The following is a 20,316-nucleotide window of genomic DNA, read 5'->3' as shown; positions in this document are numbered from 1 at the left end:
GTGCAGGGAAAGTGTTAGGAACCATAGCAGTGGAACCCAGAAAATATACAATTCTATCCAGAAGAAATGTAGCATAATGATCAGCTGAAATAGTAAGAGGGAAATCTTGCAAACAATTCAGTGGACTAAGTCTCTCTACGAGGTGAAATAGTTGATGCAGGGAATTTTCCTTTGACATAAGATGCGAAGAAGAATAATCCTTGGCTTGTCTAATTAAGGTCTTGTAAACTGATCATTTCAAACTATAATATGAACAGTTTGAAAGCAGTTTATCCTTTCCCAAGTGATGAACAGCATTACATATGTGCCTCTGTTCCGGATAAGAGTATGTGTAAACCATGGGTTTGAGCACTGTAAAGATGCCAACCTGAATTCCTAAGGGATTAAAACATCAAGAAGAGAAAGAAGGTAGGAAGTCCATGTTGATAACTTTTCATCAAAAGACAAGGAAGATCACTAATTCTAGAGCTAAAAATGTCTTGATAGAAAGAACACCAGGAATGGGTGACCAAAGAGTTCTGCAAAGGTAGAGCAATAACAGACTGCAAGTGGATAGAGAAAGAAAGTAGGAAATGATCAGTTCAGGAGCGAGGAGTTATATGGAAGGAAGAAACAGTGAATGCACACATCCTGAAGGCCATGAAGTCCAAATAATGGCCTTCCACGTAGGTGGGAGCACTCAAGGGGATGAGATCCAATTCTAAAAGCAGACTGATTTAATAAAGGATGCTTCTGCAGAGGAGCGAGGACCATCCAGGTGTATATTAACAACTTAGGATCACAAGAGAGCCTGAATTAAGAGAGAAATTGGCCAAAAATAAGCTTAGTGTATCAGTAGAATCCTGAGAGACCAGTGGTGGTTGGTAAAGAACTAAACACAAAACTGGTGAAGAGCTCTCTGTATGAAAAAGAGTGGCATTGAAATAAGGGAGGAAGGGGTAACAGCCTGATAATAGGGCTTTTTGTTTATAGAAAGTGCTGCATTACCCCTTCTCCATCCTAGCCTGTTACTTTATATATATACAGTGCAATCCGCTTAAGTGCAAGGGTCTGGGACCAAAGAAATACATGCAGTTAACCGGAGCGTGCACTTAACCGTTGTGACCCAAAGAAGCTTGACTTCTGATAAACATATGTACAGTACTGTTTATTATACGTACAGTATACAGTCTCCATTAACTGACGTTAGGCTTAATTGAAGTAATCAGTCACAGTCCTCTGTACACTCTTGTGTCTGTGAGTTCCATAGACTGCGTCTGCCAGACGGTAAAAACTGTCATAGCACTGACATCCAGTGGCCTCCAGATAGGGCCCGCACAGTGTTGAGATTCTTCAGCGCTCTTGCAAAAGTGACAGGAGGTTGTTGAATTTCGTCAGCATGTGCCTCGCTGCTCATTTCATCATCTGTTTCATCATCAGCAGTTGCCTTCGTGTAGGCACATATCTGGACATCAGTGCTGTCGTCAGCTGTTTGTAGATCGTAATCAACAGCTACGTAGTGATGAAACTTCTCTTCAGTAACACAGGCTGGGATGTCAATAGGATGTTCATCTGACGCGTTTGCAACAGCTGCATCTGTTTCGTCCCTCTCCACATCCCTAACCAAGCTTGCCCGCTTGTAGCAGTTCACAATGGTTGCCTGTGTAACATGATTCCAGGCTTCTTTCTGCATATGTAGGGAATCCAACAGTGATAGATTACGAGCCAGTTCAACAGCACGTTTATCCTTGCCAGTCTGGTCATCCATAACGCTCAGCAGATGACGTAGCTCGACCCGATAATGTTGTTGAAATTGGCTATTATGCCCTGATCCATAGGTTGGATCAGAGAGGTGGTGTTTGGTAGCAGGAAGACTACCTTGATGTTAGAAACCCTGACATAATCACTGTGTGCAGCTCAATTATCACAAAGCAACAAAATCTGATGCTTTTGTGCCCGCATTCTAGTGTCTAACTTCTTTAGCCACTGCTTCCAAATTTCCCCAATCATCCATGAATTTGCGTTAGCCTCGTATGACACAGGAAGTCGCTTAACATTCTTGAAGCAACGGGGCTGTTTGCTCTTTCCAATGATGAGTGGTTCCAACTTCTCACTCCTATCCATATTGCAGCAAAGGAAGATCGTCTGTCGGTCCTTCGACGTTTTACCTCCTGTAGTTTCGGCTTGTTTGAATGCAAGTGTTCCATCAGGAATCGCTTGCTAGTGGAGACCGTTTTCGTCAGCATTGAAAATGTCACGAGGTGCAAACTCGTTCAAGATGGTAGGAAGAACTGAAACAACCCAATTTTCAGTACCAAAGTCATCAGCGTCTTGTTTCTCACCATGCTGTTTCTTGAATTTTTTGCTGTTCCTCTCCTTCCATCTTTCCAACCATCCAACAGTGCCTTTGAATTCAGTTAGTCCAAGACTTTCAGCTAGCTGATTAGCTTTCTCCATAAGCAGTGGACCACTGACAGGAAACTGTCTGCTCCTGACTTGAGAAAACCACCGAAGAAGAGCATCTTCTACCTCCTCAGCTTTTCCCGCCCGTTTTCGTTTCCATTGTGGATTTGTATTGTTTTGCCAGTCTTCCAGAAGCTGGTCTTTCTGCTTCAAGATACGTGAAATTTGACTGGGATTGACACCATATTCTTTAGCAATAGATGCTTGACTTTGTTTGTTTTCTAATTTTTTAAGATCTTCTATTCGTTCAGCCAGTGTTAGTCTTACAGTTGTGTGACAACGACGACTCCAGTGTACACTCTAACAACATTCTTTCGCTTATTCTGCCTGTGGCAGTTAAAGGGGTGGTAAATTTGAACTCTTGTTGGTTGTCACGCGCCAGTCGGCTTCCATATTCCGTGTGCGTGCTTATGCGGAGTCTTTTCTGCAGAGGAGCGGTCTTAAACCATGCATATAAGCGAATCTTGCACTTATTAGTGGTGCGCTAAACCGAAGTTAATCCCCATAGAAATTGATGGCGCCAAAAACGGGACCGAAGTACGGCATGTAGTTAAACAGAGCATGCACTTATCTGACGCTCACTTAAATGGAGTGCACTGTATGTGTGTATATGTATATATGTGTATATATATATATATTTCTCCGAGGACAAGCAGGCTGCTTGTTCTCACGACTGGGGTGACGTCCGCGGCAGCCCCCACCAACCGGAAATAAGCTTCGCGGGACGGTCGACACGCAGGGCACGCCCACCGCGCATGCGCGGCCGTCTTCCCGCCCGTGCGCGACCGCTCCCGCCAGTTACTTTTTTTCCGCGACTGAGAGAGTTGTGTTTTCCCCTCTCTCTCGTTTCAGCCGCCGGATTTTTTCGACCGCGTTTACGCGGATCGTCGCTTTTGGCCTGTTCGGCCTCTTCTTCTTCTTCTTTCTCTTTTATTAAAAAAAAAAAAAAAAAAAAAAAAGAATTTTGCGCGTGTGGAGCACGCGCTCCTTCTTTTCCCTCGCTTTCTAGCGGGGACGCCTCGTTGCGGCCTAGTGGCCGCTCGGTCGGTTTCAGTTTTCGTGGTGTGATTTTAGCCACCATTGCCGACTTTGACTTCGCCGACGCGATTTTTCCGTCGATGTCCTCGAAGGTCCCGAGTGGATTTAAAAAGTGTGGTCGCTGCGGCCGGCCGATCTCGCAGACCGACACCCACGCTTGGTGCCTCCAGTGCCTCGGGCCGGAGCACAATCTCAAGTCGTGCGTTTTGTGTCTCGGTCTCCGGAAACGGACTCAGGTTGCGAGGCAAGTTCTGCGGGACCGTCTTTTTGGAACTTGCGCCGGCCCCTCGACGTCGACCTCGACGGCATCGGTATCGAAGACCGGTTCTTCGGTACCGGTATCGATGCCCGAGACATCGGCACCGATGGCAGCGACCCCAGGAGAACAGGTCCCGTCGGCCCGCCGGTCCGCCGGCGAGAGTGGGGTAGAGAGACCGCGTGGGCAGTCGGCCCCGGTCACTCCCTCAACTCGTGAGCCACGGGACCGAACCCTGTCGGACCCGGTACCCCGAGACCGAGGGGGATCGACCTCCTCCTCCTCCATGCCCTCCGGCACCGGTGACGTGCACCGGAAAAAAGACAAGAAGCGCCGTCACCGGGAGCCCTCGGTGCACCCTGAAGAGGAGTCGACGCCGAAGCGTCATCGCAGAGAGGAGAGATCTCCGTCGGTGGTGGAGGTACCGACGCGTCGGGGTTCCGGCACCTCGGTGCCGTCTCCTGGCCCCCAGCAGCTTCCGGCACCGACACCCTTACCGGCCCCACCGCCTTTCCCGGCAGCGGGCCTGGACGAGTGCCTCAGAGCCATCCTTCCGGGGATCCTGGAAGGGCTGATGCGCCAGGCTGTGCCGGCGCCGGGGGTGCTTGCGCCCTCGGCGCCGATGACTGTGGCGCCGGCGAGCTCTAGCCCGGCGCCGGGGCAGTCGACACCGCCGCCGCTTGCGGTGCCGGTCTCGACAGCCACGCAGGTGGAGTCCCCGTCGACGTCGATGGAGGGAGCTCCGTCCCCGCCGGCGCGGGAGTCCACCGCTCGACGACACCGAGACCTCGGTGCCTCGACGTCGAGCCGGGCCCGGTACCGGACGCAGCTACATGAGCTAATGTCCGATACCGAGGATGAGGACTCGTGGGGGGAAGAGGAGGACCCGAGATATTTCTCCTCAGAGGAGTCTACGGGCCTTCCCTCGGACCCCACGCCGTCACCGGAGAGGAAGCTCTCACCTCCTGAGAGTCTCTCCTTTGCCTCCTTTGTGCGGGATATGTCTATAAGCATTCCCTTTCCCGTGGTCTCTGTGGAAGAGCCGAGGGCCGAGATGCTCGAGGTCCTCGACTATCCATCACCACCTAGAGAGTCCTCCACGGTACCGCTGCACAATGTCCTGAAGGAGACGCTGCTCCGGAACTGGGTGCGACCACTAACTAATCCCACCATTCCCAAGAAAGCAGAGTCCCAGTACAGGATCCACTCTGACCCAGAGCTCATGCGGCCCCAGTTGCCCCATGACTCAGCGGTCGTGGATTCTGCTCTCAAGAGGGCACGGAGTTCGAGGGATACCGCCTCGGCGCCCCCGGGGCGGGAGTCTCGCACTCTGGACTCATTTGGGAGGAAGGCCTACCAATCCTCCATGCTCGTGACCCGCATCCAATCTTACCTGCTCTATATGAGCATCCACATGCGGACCAATGTGCAACAGCTGGCGGACCTGGTCGATAAGCTCCCGCCGGAGCAGTCCAGGCCTTATCAGGAGGTGGTCAGGCAGCTGAAGGCGTGCAGAAAGTTCCTGTCCAGGGGGATTTTTGACACCTGTGACGTGGCATCTCGTGCTGCGGCCCAAGGTATAGTGATGCGCAGGCTCTCATGGCTGCGTGCCTCTGACCTGGACAACCGCACCCAGCAGAGACTGGCTGACGTCCCTTGCCGGGGGGATAACATTTTCGGTGAGAAGGTCGAGCAGATGGTGGACCAACTGCATCAGCGGGAAACCGCTCTCGACAAGCTCTCCCACCGGGCGCCTTCAGCACCCGCCCCCACGGGTGGGCGTTTTTCCCGGGCACGGCAGGCTGCACCCTATTCTTTTGCAAAGCGTAGGTACAACCAGCCGGCCCGAAGGCCTCGCCAGGCACAGGGACAGCCCCAGCGCGCTCGTTCTCGTCAACAGCGTGCGCCTAAGCAGCCCCCTGCGCCTCCACAGCAAAAGCCGGGGACGGGCTTTTGACTGGATCCACGGGAACATAGCCGCCCTACAAGTGTCCGTACCGGACGATCTGCCGGTCGGAGGGAGGTTAAAATTTTTTCACCAAAGGTGGCCTCTCATAACCTCCGACCAGTGGGTTCTCCAAATAGTGCGGTGCGGATACGCCCTGAATTTGGCCTCCCTGCCTCCAAATTGTCCTTCGGGAGCTCAGTCTTTCAGCTCCCTTCACAAGCAGGTACTTGCAGAGGAACTCTCCGCCCTTCTCAGCGCCAATGCGGTCGAGCCCGTACCACCCGGGCAGGAAGGGCAGGGATTCTATTCCAGGTACTTCCTTGTGGAAAAGAAAACAGGGGGGATGCGTCCCATCCTAGACCTGAGAGGCCTGAACAAATTCCTGGTCAAAGAAAAGTTCAGGATGCTTTCCTTGGGCACCCTTCTGCCAATGATTCAGAAAAACGATTGGCTATGTTCCCTGGATTTAAAGGACGCATACACTCACATCCCGATACTGCCAGCTCACAGACAGTATCTCAGATTCCGCCTGGGCGCACGGCACTTTCAGTATTGTGTGCTGCCCTTTGGGCTCGCCTCTGCCCCACGAGTGTTTACAAAGTGCCTCGTGGTGGTGGCGGCGTATCTACGCAAGCTGGGAGTGCACGTGTTCCCATATCTCGACGATTGGCTGGTCAAGAGCACCTCGGAGGCGGGAGCCCTCCGGTCCATGCAGTGCACTATTCAACTTCTGGAGCTGCTGGGGTTTGTGATCAATTACCCAAAGTCCCATCTCCAGCCTACTCAGTCTCTGGAATTCATAGGAGCGCTGCTGAATACCCAGACGGCTCAGGCCTACCTTCCCGAAGCGAGGGCTACCAATCTCTTGGCCCTGGCTTCGCAGACCAGAGCGTCTCAGCAGATCACAGCTCGGCAGATGTTGAGACTTCTGGGTCATATGGCCTCCACAGTTCATGTGACTCCCATGGCTCGTCTTCACATGAGATCTGCTCAATGGACCCTAGCTTCCCAGTGGTTTCAAGCCACCGGGAATCTAGAAGATGTCATCCGCCTCTCCACCAGTTGCCGCACTTCACTGCTCTGGTGGACCATCCGGACCAATTTGACCCTGGGACGTCCATTCCAAATTCCGCAGCCCACGAAAGTGCTGACGACGGATGCATCTCGCCTGGGGTGGGGAGCCCATGTCGATGGGCTCCACACTCAGGGTCTGTGGTCCCTCCAGGAAAAGGATCTGCAGATCAACCTCCTGGAGCTCCGAGCGATCTGGAACGCACTGAAGGCTTTCAGAGATCGGCTGTCCTGTCAAATTATCCAAATTCGGACAGACAATCAGGTTGCAATGTATTACGTCAACAAGCAGGGGGGCACCGGATCTCGCCCCCTGTGCCAGGAGGCCGTCGGGATGTGGCGTTGGGCGTGTCGGTTCGGCATGCTCCTCCAAGCCACGTACCTGGCAGGCGTAAACAACAGTCTGGCCGACAGACTGAGCAGAGTCATGCAACCGCACGAGTGGTCGCTCCATGCCAGAGTGGTACGCAAGATCTTCCGAGCGTGGGGCACCCCCTCGGTGGACCTTTTCGCCTCTCAGACCAACCACAAGCTGCCTCTGTTCTGTTCCAGACTTCAGGCACACGGCAGGCTAGCGTCGGATGCCTTTCTCCTCCATTGGGGGACCGGCCTCCTGTATGCTTATCCTCCCATACCTTTGGTGGGGAAGACCTTACTGAAGCTCAAGCAAGACCGCGGCACCATGATTCTGATCGCGCCCTTTTGGCCCCGTCAGATCTGGTTCCCTCTTCTTCTGGAGTTGTCCTCCGAAGAACCGTGGAGATTGGAGTGTTTTCCGACTCTCATTTCGCAGAACGACGGAGCGTTGCTGCACCCCAACCTCCAGTCTCTGGCTCTCACGGCCTGGATGTTGAGGGCGTAGACTTCACTGCGTTGGGTCTGTCTGAGGGTGTCTCCCGGGTCTTGCTTGCCTCTAGGAAGGATTCCACTAAAAAGAGTTACTTTTTCAAGTGGAGGAGGTTTGTCGTGTGGTGTGAGAGCATGGCCCTAGAACCTCGTTCTTGCCCTGCACAGAACCTGCTTGAATACCTTCTGCACTTATCAGAGTCTGGCCTCAAGACCAACTCAGTAAGGAATCACCTTAGTGCGATTAGTGCTTACCATTATCGTGTGGAAGGAAAAGCCATCTCTGGAGAGCCTTTAGTCGTTCGATTCATGAGAGGCTTGCTTTTGTCAAAGCCCCCTATCAAGCCTCCTGTTGTGTCATGGGATCTCAACGTCGTCCTCACCCAGCTGATGAAACCTCCTTTTGAGCCACTGAATACCTGCCATCTGAAGTACTTGACCTGGAAGGTCATTTTCTTGGTGGCAGTTACTTCAGCTCGTAGGGTCAGTGAGCTTCAAGCCCTAGTAGCTCATGCTCCATATACCAAATTTCATCACAACAGAGTAGTGCTCCGCACCCACCCAAAGTTCCTGCCGAAGGTGGTGTCGGAGTTCCATCTTAACCAGTCAATTGTCTTGCCAACATTCTTCCCCAGGCCGCATACCCGCCCTGCTGAACGTCAGTTGCACACATTGGACTGCAAGAGAGCATTGGCCTTCTACTTGGAGCGGACACAGCCCCACAGACAGTCCGCCCAATTGTTTGTTTCTTTCGACCCTAACAGGCTAGGGGTCGCTGTCGGGAAACGCACCATCTCCAATTGGCTAGCAGATTGCATTTCCTTCACTTACGCCCAGGCTGGGCTGGCTCTTGAGGGTCATGTCACGGCTCATAGTGTTAGAGCCATGGCAGCGTCAGTGGCCCACTTGAAGTCAGCCACTATTGAAGAGATCTGCAAGGCTGCGACGTGGTCATCTGTCCACACATTCACATCTCATTACTGCCTCCAGCAGGATACCCGACGCGACAGTCGGTTCGGGCAGTCGGTGCTGCAGAATCTGTTTGGGGTGTAAATCCAACTCCACCCTCCAGGACCCGAATTTATTCTGGTCAGGCTGCACTCTCAGTTAGTTGTTCTTCGTAGGTCAATTTCTGTTGTTTCCTCGCCGTTGCGAGGTTCAATTGACCTGGGTTCTTGTTTTGAGTGAGCCTGAGAGCTAGGGATACCCCAGTCGTGAGAACAAGCAGCCTGCTTGTCCTCGGAGAAAGGGTATGATACATACCTGTAGCAGTTGTTCTCCGAGGACAGCAGGCTGATTGTTCTCACCTTCCCTCCCTCCTCCCCTTTGGAGTTGTGTATTTCATATTTTTTGCTAGTCATTCAACTGGCGGGAGCGGTCGCGCACGGGCGGGAAGACGGCCGCGCATGCGCGGTGGGCGTGCCCTGCGTGTCGACCGTCCCGCGAAGCTTATTTCCGGTTGGTGGGGGCTGCCGCGGACGTCACCCCAGTCGTGAGAACAATCAGCCTGCTGTCCTCGGAGAACAACTGCTACAGGTATGTATCATACCCTATATGACAGTATCAGCTGGACAAGTTTGTGTTAAATAAAGGAAATCACTATTTCCAAATTTTGTCAACAGCAGAATTATCAAACTTATACAGATGAAATAGCTTTAAAACAGAGGGAGTCTTTGTTTTGAGTGATCACACATTAAGGAGATATAACTTAGTAGTGATGCAGAGGTGGAAGGAAGGGCAGAACCTGGGGGAGAAAAAAAAATAAGCAGGCGATGGGTCACAAATGAGGGGTACAGACTTAAAGCATGTAATCAATGACCGTATGAACAGTAGAGAAGAAAGAGGATGATGATCATAAAAAAACTAGAATAAGTGGTATAAACAAAAACAAGAAAACCGGCAAAGCAATACCAAGTGGAGACTCTCCTGAAATGTGCTTCTTCAGTGGCAGCTGCAAACTGGTGATAGAAGGGCTAATATAGCCACTGGAGGTGTCAATTGGGCGGAGTCGTGGTGGAGCCACAGAGGGAACTAGGAACACAGATGCTAACACAATGGGACTGAAAAAAACCAACAGAACACAACTAAGGTACAAAAACAGATGAATCCAATAACAGCATGCAATCTTGATGCTGCGCACCATTGATCAAAGGGCTAATTTAGCCACTGGAGGCATCACCTTGGCACCTTATGGGTGGAGTCAGAGAGGGAACCAAGAACCCTATCACATGTAGGCATTCCTAGGGTGAAGAATGGGTGGGATGGGGGAGAAATATTTTATGAAATGCACAAGTATTTGCCAAGTCATATTAGCCCATACATACACAGTTCCTCTGACTTGGACCAGGTATAACTGCAGCAGCTTTCGGCTAGACTATTTTATCAAAGCACACATCTTGCCTTTAGAAACCAGGCACACTATCCAGCTTATTTTCGAAAGAGATCGCTCACCATCTTCCGACACAAATCAGGAGATGGCCGGCGATCTCCTGAATCTGGCCAGATCGGTATAATCGAAAGCCGATTTTGGCCGGCTCCAACTGCTTTCCGTCGCGGAGCCAGCGAAAGTTCAAGGGGACGTGTTGGCATGGTAGCGAAGGTGGGACGGGGCGTGCGTTGAGATGGCCAGCTTCGCCCGATAATGGAAAAAAGAAAGCCGACCGTAACGAGAATTTGGTCCACTTTATTTGGCCCCTTTTTTTTTTTCAGGTCCAAGTCCCAAAAAAAGTGGCCGAACTGACCAGATGACCACCGGAGGGAATCGGGGATCACCTCCCCTGACTCCCCCACTGGTCACTAACCCCCTCCCACCCTCAAAAATACAACTTTAGAAACTTTTTTTGCCAGCCTCAAATATCATACTCAGGTCCATCGCAGCAGTATACAGGTCCCTGGAGCAGTTGTGGTGGGTGCAGTGGACTTCAGGCAGGTGGACCCAGGCCCACCCACCCCCCCACCTGTTACACTTGTGGTGGAAAATGGGAGCCCTTCAAAACTCACCCGAAACCCACTGTACCCCTTAGGGCTATGGTAGTGGTGTATAGTTGTGGGGAGTCGGTTTTGTGGGGCTGAGCACCCAAGGTAAGGGAGCTATTTTAATTTTTTTTTTTTTTTTTAATAACTTTTTAGAAGTGCCCCCTAGGGTGCCCGGTTGGTGTCCTGGCATGTGAGGGGGACCAGTGCACTACGAATCCTGGCTCCTCCCACGACCAAATGCCTTGGATTTGGCTGGATTTGAGATCGCCGGCTTCGGTTTCCATTATGGGCAAAAACCGATGCTGGCCATCTCACACCCGGCCTTTCTGACATTTGGGCGGCCCCAACCGTATTATCGAAACAAAAGATGACCTGCCATCTTTTTCGAAAATACGGTTGGCTCCGCCCACTTGCGGAGCCGGCTCCGGAGATGGCCGGCGCCGTTCGATTATCCCCCTTCTATAAGTGCTTTCCCTGCCTTGGCACGCTTTTATAAAATCCAAAAGTGTGCTTTGATGAAGTAGGCAGCCAGAACCAGCTCCAGGAGCATGCCATGACGATATTAATGCATGCATAAACTCTATATGTGCATATTTTTATTAAAACACAGATGACATTTTGCCTTAGGAGTGCCTATATATTGTGTGTATAAGTATGTGGGTATTCTCCTGCATGGTTTTATAAGAAAACAGCCTTTAAATGCGGACAAATGCTTTTAAAATTACCCCCTTCAAATACAACACTTAGATAAGACCTTATCAGAATACTATGATATAAATGGCTGGGGTGTAGAGGACTCTAATTTTCATTTGTTGCCATCTTTCATTTCTGGTTATTTAGAACCTGCAACTTCTGCATCACTTCTCTGCTTACCCCTTAGGTTTGGTGGTGGCCCCGCAGTGAATCACCTCTATGTCTGCTCAATCTGTCAAGTGGAGATTGAGGCGCTGGCCAAACGCAGGAAGACTGAAATAGATACCTTTATTAAGGTGTGTATGAGAGAGATGAATATTCCCCAACCTCAGAAATCTACCAGCACCCCTTTCCCGCTCTAGAACTTCAGTGTAAAAAGGTAAGATCAGTCTGTACAGAAACAGCCCAAGGAATTGGCGGTTGGGAACCTCCTGAGCAAGTGGGAGTGGGTTAAAAAAGGCAACAGTGCTGGGATGTCACTCTCAGCAGCCAACTGGATGAGGTCTTGAGGGATGGTGGGGCTGCCAGAGGCATTTAGTTTGCAAGGCATATCTTAATCTTAGCTGTAGAGAACCTTGACAGGCACAAGGTGGTGTGATGACCTTTTTCTGATCAAAAATGGTCTCTCTCACTTCACAGTTGAATAAAGCATTCCAGGCAGAGGAGTCTCCTAGCATTATTTACTGTATCAATATGCAGTGGTTCCGGGAGTGGGAGGCCTTTGTCAAAGGGAAGGACAACGGTAAGTTCAGCATTGGAGTTCATTGCAATGGGGGTGCAACTATCAAACTCGTTTGCAGAAGACTGAATCCTGGGGGTTTTCCTGTATGAGTTTCATTCAGTCACCTTGTACTGACAACCATTTAACACTTAATTTTGCTCGTGTACAGTGAGTTTGAGGAGAAAATTCCTAGCTGTCCAGTTCTGACTAACATCTGGGGGAAAGGCTTGGGAGCTGTTGGGGCAACTTAACCCCTCACCACCTGCTGTTTCTCCCTTTCAGAGCCTCCTGGACTTATTGACAATAGCAAGATCGCCCTGACAAAAGGCAGCAGCCATGTGCTGCTGAAGCCTGGTAAGACATTACTACATCCCAGTACTTGGTTCTGATTTCTAGCTTCACTCCTTATGTTTCACTTGTGCCCTGCCCTTCAGGTCTTTCCCTGTGACTCTACGAGCTGAAGTAACTGCCACCAAGAAAATGACCTTCCAGGTCAAGTACTTCAGATGGCAGGAATTCAGTGGCTCAAAAGGAGGTTTCATCAGCTGGGTGAGAACGACATTGAGATCCCATGACACTGTAGGAGGCTTGACAGGGGGCTTTGACAAAAGCAAACCTCTCATGAAGCGAACAACTAAAGGCTGTCCTGAGATCGGCTTACCTTCCACACGGTAATGGTATGCACTGATTGCGCTAAGGTGAACCCTTACAGAGTTGGTCTTGAGACCAGACTCAGACAGGTGCAGAAGGTATTCAAGCAGGGTCTGTGTAGGTCAAGAGCGAGGATCTAGGGCCTTGCTGTCACACCAGACGGCAAACCTCCTCCATTGAAAGAAGTAACTCCTTTTAGTGGAATCTTTCCTGGAAGCAAGCAAGATGCGGGAGACACCCTCTGACAGACCCAAAGAGGCAAAGTCTACGCTCTCAACATCCAGGCCGTGAGAGCCAGAGACTGGAGGTTGGGATGCAGAAGCGCCCCTTCGTCCTGTGTGATGAGGGTCGGAAAACACTCCAATCTCCACGGTTCTTCGGAGGACAACTCCAGAAGAAGAGGGAACCAGATCTGACGCGGCCAAAAGGAGCAATCAGAATCATGGTGCCTCGGTCTTGCTTGAGTTTCAACAAAGTCTTCCCCACCAGAGGTATGGGAGGATAAGCATACAGCAGACCCTCCCCCCAATCCAGGAGGAAGGCATCCGATGCCAGTCTGCCGTGGGCCTGAAGCCTGGAACAGAACTGAGGGACTTTGTGGTTGGCTCGAGATGCGAAGAGATCCACCAAGGGGGTGCCCCACGCTTGGAAGATCTGGCGCACCACTCGGGAGTTGAGCGACCACTCGTGAGGTTGCATAATCCTGCTCAACCTGTCGGCCAGACTGTTGTTTACGCCTGCCAGATATGTGGCTTGGAGCACCATGCCGTAACGGCGAGCCCAGAGCCACATGCTGACGGCTTCCTGACACAGGGGGCGAGATCCGGTGCCCCCCTGCTTGTTGACATAGTACATGGCAACCTGGTTGTCTGTCTGAATTTGGATAATTTGGTGGGACAGCCGATCTCTGAAAGCCTTCAGAGCGTTCCAGATCGCTCGCAACTCCAGAAGATTGATCTGCAGATCGCGTTCCTGGAGGGACCAGCTTCCTTGGGTGTGAAGCCCATCGACATGAGCTCCCCATCCCAGGAGAGACGCATCCGTAGTCAGCACTTTTTGTGGCTGAGGAATTTGGAAAGGACGTCCCAGAGTCAAATTGGACCAAATTGTCCACCAATACAGGGATTTGAGAAAACTCGTGGACAGGTGGATCACGTCTTCTAGACCCCCAGCGGCCAGATACCACTGGGAGGCTAGGGTCCATTGAGCAGATCTCATGTGAAGGCGGGCCATGGGAGTCACATGAACTGTGGAGGCCATGTGGCCCAGCAATCTCAACATCTGCCGAGCTGTGATCTGCTGGGACGCTCGCACCCGCGAGACGAGGGACAACAAGTTGTTGGCTCTCGTCTCTGGAAGATAGGCGCGAGCCGTCCGAGAATCCAGCAGAGCTCCTATGAATTCGAGTTTCTGCACTGGGAGAAGATGGGACTTTGGATAATTTATCACAAACCCCAGTAGCTCCAGGAGGCGAATAGTCATCTGCATGGACTGCAGGGCTCCTGCCTCGGATGTGTTCTTCACCAGCCAATCGTCGAGATATGGGAACACGTGCACCCCCAGCCTGCGAAGCGCCGCTGCTACCACAGCCAGGCACTTTGTGAACACCTTGGGCGCAGAGGCGAGCCCAAAGGGTAGCACACAGTACTGGAAGTGACGTGTGCCCAGCTGAAATCGTAGATACTGTCTGTGAGCTGGCAGTATCGGGATGTGCGTATAGGCGTCCTTCAAGTCCAGAGAGCATAGCCAATCTTTTTCCTGAATCATGGGAAGAAGGGTGCAGAGGGAAAGCATCCTGAACTTTTCTTTTACGAGATATTTGTTCAGGGCCCTTAGGTCTAGGATGGGACGCATCCCCCCTGTTTTCTTTTCCACAAGGAAGTACCTGGAATAGAATCCCAGCCCTTCTTGCCCGGATGGCACGGGCTCGACCGCATTGGCGCTGAGAAGGGCGGAGAGTTCCTCTGCAAGTACCTGCTTGTGCTGGAAGCTGTAAGACTGAGCTCCCGGTGGACAATTTGGAGGTTTTGAAGCCAAATTGAGGGTGTATCCTTGCCGGACTATTTGAAGAACCCACTGATCGGAGGTTATAAGAGGCCACCTTTGGTGAAAAGCTTTCAACCTCCCTCCGACTGGCAGGTCGCCCGGCACTGACACTTGGACTTCGGCTATGCTCTGCTGGAGCCAGTCAAAAGCTCGCCCCTTGCTTTTGCTGGGGAGCCGAGGGGCCTTGCTGAGGCGCACGCTGCTGACGAGAGCGAGCGCGCTGGGGCTTAGCCTGGGCCGCAGGCTGTCGAGAAGCATAGGGAACAGTCTTCCTTCCCCCGAAAAATCTTCTACCTGTAGAGGTAGATGCTGAAGGCTGCCGGCGGGAGAACTTGTCGAATGCGGTGTCCCGCTGGTGGAGATGCTCTACCACCTGTTCGACTTTCTCTCCAAAAATGCTGTCCGCACGGCAAGGCGAGTCCGCAATCCGCTGCTGGAGTCTATTCTCCAGGTCGGCGGCACGCAGCCATGAGAGCCTGCGCATCACCACACCTTGAGCAGCGGCCCTGGACGCAACATCAAAGGTGTCATACACCCCTCTGGCCAGGAATTTTCTGCACGCCTTCAGCTGCCTGACCACCTCCTGAAAAGGCTTGGCTTGCTCGGGGGGGAGAGCATCAACCAAGCCCGCCAACTGCCGCACATTGTTCCGCATGTGTATGCTCGTGTAGAGCTGGTAAGACTGGATTTTGGCCACGAGCATAGAAGAATGGTAGGCCTTCCTCCCAAAGGAGTCTAAGGTCCTAGGGTCTTTGCCCGGGGGCGCCGAAGCATGCTCCCTAGAACTCTTAGCCTTCTTTAGGGCCAAATCCACAACTCCAGAGTCGTGAGGCAACTGAGTGCGCATCAGCTCTGGGTCCCCATGGATTCGGTACTGGGACTCAATTTTCTTGGGGATGTGGGGATTAGTTAATGGTTTTGTCCAGTTCGCCAGCAATGTCTTTTTTAGGACATGGTGCAGGGGAACAGTGGACGCTTCCTTAGGTGGAGAAGGATAGTCCAGGAGCTCAAACATTTCAGCCCTGGGCTCGTCCTCCACAACCACCGGGAAGGGGATGGCCGTAGACATCTCCCGGACAAAGGAAGCGAAAGACAGACTCTCAGGAGGAGAAAGCTGTCTTTCAGGAGAGGGAGTGGGATCGGAAGGAAGACCCTCAGACTCCTCGTCAGAGAAATATCTGGGGTCTTCTTCCTCTTCCCACGAGGCCTCACCCTCGGTGTCAGACACAAGTTCACGGACCTGTGTCTGCAACCGTGCCCGGCTCGACTCCGTGGAGCCACGTCCACGATGGGGGCGTCGAGAGGTAGACTCCCTCGCCCGCATCGGCGAAGCTCCCTCCGCCGACGTAGTCGGGGAGCCCTCCTGGGAGGTGGCCGCAGTCGGCACCGCACGCGGTACCGACGTCGGGGACCTCACCCCGGGCGATGGGCCAGCCGGCGCCACGCTCGACGGTACCAGAGGCGCAAGCACTGCCGGTACCGGAGGGGTAGGGCGCAACAGCTCTCCCAGAATCTCTGGGAGAACGGCCCGGAGGCTCTCGTTCAGAGCAGCTGCAGAGAAAGGCAGAGAGGTCGATGCAGGCGTCGATATCAGAACCTGTTCCGGGCGAGGAGGCTGTTCCGGGCAGTCCAGAGTGGAGCGCATCGACACCTCCTGAACAGAGGGTGAGCGGTCCTCTCGGTGCCGATGCCTGCTGGGTGCCGACTCCCTCGGTGACCCAGAGCTCTCGGTGCCGACGCTTCTTCGACTTCTTCCGAAGCATGTCACCGGAGCTCCCCGGCACCGACGAGGAGGACGTAGAATCCAGCCGTCGCTTCCTCGGGGCCGAGGCCGAAGGAGGTCGGTCTCGGGGGGGCTGTACCGCAGGAGCCCTCAGGGTAGGAGGAGACCCACCCGAAGGCTCACCGCCACCAGCAGGGGAATGGACAGCCCTCACCTGCACTCCCGACGATGCACCACCGTCCGACGACATCAGCAGACGGGGTCCCGGTACCACCGACGTCGATGCAGCTATCCGATGTCCCGGCGCCGATGCAGAGGGCCGATGCCTCGATGCACTCGATGCACTGGCGGCCGAGGATGAAGCTCTGGACGCTGACAACGTCGATGCACTCGATACCCTCGGTGCCGATGCCGATGCCGACGAAGAGCCCGAGAACAAAACGTTCCACTGGGCCAATCTCGCTACCTGAGTCCGCTTTTGCAAAAGGGAACACAGACTACAGGCCTGAGGGCGGTGCTCGGCCCCCAGACACCGAAGACACGACGCGTGTCTGTCAGTGAGCGAGATGATCCGGGCGCACTGGGTGCACTTCTTGAAGCCGCTGGAAGGCTTCGATGTCATGGGCGGAAAAATCACGCCGGCGAAATCAAAATCCGAAATGACGAATTTGAGCACCAAAAAGTTTTAGGGAGAAAATCTCGACCGAGGCCGAAAAGAGGCCTACCCCGACGACGAAAGAAAACTTACCGGGGCAAAGACTGAAAAATACGGGAAGGGGCAAACGAAGCCCGGGAGGCTTCCGGAGTACTTCCCGACAGTTTTTAAGGATTTTCCGAAGAAAAAAATAACACGCCAAAGAAAAGGACGCGCGAGGTCGACTTTCCGGGGCTTGACACGGCGAAAACACGACCGTACCGAGTGCGGACAAAAGAAGACTGGCCGGCTCGAGCCGGTTTCGGGCGGGAAGACGGCCGCGCATGCGCGGTGCGCGCGGGCTAGCAAAGGACTTTGCTAGTGAAGATTCCGATTGGAGGGGCTGCCGTGGACGTCGCCCATCAGTGAGAACAAGCAGCCTGCTTGTCCTCGGAGAATTATCATTACACTGTAGCTGCTAGACTCTAGATCACTCCTCAAGCTTTCTTAGATCCATTCTCGTGTTTTACACACTGCCCAGGGTGTCTTTGATCTGCAAAAGGCAAAACTTTCCTGACTGCCTCTCTGAAATGCCACTTAAAAAATTGAAAACAATCAGGCCAAGGACCAATCCTTGTAGCACACCACTGCTAAATTTCCTTTCCTCTGTGAACTCTATACCACTCTCCTTCATCACCTCCCACTCAACCAGTTTCTAACCCAGTCAGTTTTAGACCTCTACCAAGGGTGTGCAGGTTGTCAGTTGTCTATGAGAAACCATGTCAAAGGTTTTGCTGCCGTCTAAGTACCCTACATCTAGCACACTCCCTTGATTCAGTTTGCAAAGAAAATAATCACGTTCATCTTGACAAGATCTCCCTCTGGTAAGACCATGCTGCTTTGGATCCTGCAATCCACTGGATTCCAGAAACTGCACTATCCTCTATTTTAGAGGCATTTCCATTAATTTACTTACCACAAACTAACCAGCCTGTAGTTCCCATCCTCTGCCCTTCTCCAGTCCTCTGGGACCACTTCTGACTCTAAAAGAAGCATTGAAAATTCCTTTCATGTCCTTGGATATATCCCATCCAGTGCTATCACTTTGTCTACCTTTAGTTTAGCCACCTCCTCACATATATGGTCTTCTGAAAATTTTCAAGGTCTACCACGCTTCCATTTGTATTTGTCTTTTGCAGTCCTACTTCCAGCCCTTCGTCAACACAGAACAGAAATATTTGTTGAGCATTACAGCTTTATGTTCATCAGCTTCTTCCTTTCACCCTTGAGTCTGACAGTGACACTTCTGCACTTTCTCCTGTCACTAGCATCCCTAACCAAAAAAAAAAAAAAAAAAAAAAAGGCTTGTCCCTTCCATTTTACCATTTAGGCTATCTTTGCTTTCCTGACTGTTTTCTCACTTTCTCTTGGCTTTTCCAGATACGTGACTATCTCTAGGAAAAGGTGACTAAAGTCATCAGAAACAAGAAATGAGGTTTTAATAAATTCTGTTAGAGCAAATTGTTTGTAATACAACAGTCCAAACCCCATCCTTTTATATTAAAAAAAAAAAAAAAAAAAAAGTTACAGAAGTTCAAACATGTAACTTTTTAAGACTGCTTATGTACTCCATGACGAAAAATCAGCCATTTTGGATCTGCCACTTTAGTCACCTTTTGCCAGAGACTTTCACATATTGATGCTTGAACTGAGAGTGGGTATGCTGCGGAGGACAGGTACATTATATGATGTGGAGGGGCATAATCAAAAGGGACGCCCAAGTTTTGTTGAGGACGTCCTCGCAAAATATCCCGATGGAGGGGCGGGGAAACCCGTATTATCGAAATAAGATGGACATCCATCTTTCGTTTTGATAATACGGTCGGGGATGCCCAAATCTTGAAATTTAGGTCGTCCTTAGAGATGGTCGTCCCTAGACTTGGTCGTTTCTGATTTTTGGCGATAATGGAAACCAAGGACGCCCATCTCAGAAACGATCAAATGCAAGCCCTTTGGTCGTTTGAGGAGCCAGCATTCGTAGTGCACTGGTCCCCCTAACATGCCAGGACACCAACCGGGCACCCTAGGGGGCACTGCAGTGGACTTCATAAATTGCTCTCAGGTATATAGCTCCCTTACCTTGTGTGCTGAGCGCCCCAAAACCCACTACCCACAACTGTATACCACTACCATAGCGCTTATGGGTGAAGGGGGCACCTAGATGTGGGTACAGTGGGTTTGTGGTGGGTTTTGGAGGGCTCACATTTACCACCACAAGTGTAACAGGTAGGGGGGGGGATGGGCCTGGGCCTGGGTCCGCCTGCCTGAAGGGCACTGCACCCACTAAAACTGCTCCAGGGACCTGCATACTGCTGTGATGGACCTGAGTATGACATTTGAGGCTGGCACAAAATATTTTTAAAGATTTTTTTTTTTTGAGGGTGGGAGGGGGTTAGTGACCATTGGGGGAGTAAGGGGAGGTCAATCCCGATTCTCTCCAGTGGTCATCTGGTCAGTTCAGGCAACTTTTTGTGCCTTGGTCGTAAGAAAAACAGGACCAGGTAAAGTCGTCCAAGTGCCTGTAAGGGATGCCAATTTTTTTTTCCATTATGGGTCGAGGACCTCCATGTGTTAGGCATGCCCAAGTCCCGCTACGCCTCCAACACGCCCCCGTGAATTTTGCTGTCCCTGCGACGGAAAGCAGTTGGGGACGTCCAAAATCAGCGTTCAATTATACCAATTTGGACAACCCTGTGAGAAGGACGCCCATCTTCCGATTTGTGTCGAAAGATGGGCATCCTTCTCTTTCAAAAATAAGCCTGATAGGGTAATGGTACCCAGCAGAGTTTTTTTTTTCTCATTTCTACAGGAGCTGATTATGGGCAAATTTCTGAGGAGACCTGGAATTACTTGTTCACACTGTACGGAGGGGGTCCAGAGATCGCCATCCGACAAAGTGTAGCTCAGGTGCAGGAACCAGAGAACTTGCATGGAGAGCAGAAGATTGAGGCAGAGACGCGGGCTGTGTGAGCCTTAGGAGACAGGTATAATCGGAATATGACTTGCCTGGGAGGGGCTGTGGAAGTGAAGAGAGAACACAAGCAGGAGCTACTGTTCAGCCTGTGTGCTGCCTTATGCTCTGCCTTTTCCCGATATAGAGATAATTTTATAAAGCAGCTTCTGCATGTAAAGCCAGTTTTACACATGAAAACAGCTCTTCTAAAATTGTACATGGGTGCACACAAGCACCCTGCATGATTAAATGATGTTC

The 20,316-nt window shown here is 51.8% G+C and overlaps 1 protein-coding gene across 3 annotated transcripts in view; it reads left to right on the top strand.

The window, feature by feature from the left end:
- Positions 1–20,316, top strand: part of USP20 (ubiquitin specific peptidase 20) — a 48,480-nt gene that overhangs the window by 26,278 nt on the left and 1,886 nt on the right. For 2 of the 3 annotated variants that reach the window (XM_030207847.1, XM_030207848.1), the window contains exons 21-24: positions 11,458–11,566; positions 11,910–12,012; positions 12,274–12,345; positions 19,915–20,089. In XM_030207847.1, coding sequence (XP_030063707.1) covers positions 11,458–11,566; positions 11,910–12,012; positions 12,274–12,345; positions 19,915–20,075 — 445 coding nt within the window. In that variant the 3' untranslated portion in view covers positions 20,076–20,089. Of the gene's footprint in view, positions 1–11,457; positions 11,567–11,909; positions 12,013–12,273; positions 12,346–19,914; positions 20,090–20,316 lie in introns of those variants that run through there. The other variant, XM_030207849.1, reaches the window with a different exon arrangement.

This window comes from Microcaecilia unicolor, chromosome 6, assembly GCF_901765095.1.
Source record: "Microcaecilia unicolor chromosome 6, aMicUni1.1, whole genome shotgun sequence".
Classification (NCBI taxonomy): Eukaryota; Metazoa; Chordata; class Amphibia; order Gymnophiona; family Siphonopidae; genus Microcaecilia; species Microcaecilia unicolor.
The sequence above is the reverse complement of the archived record's forward strand: the minus strand, read 5'-3'. Positions and strand labels throughout refer to the sequence as shown.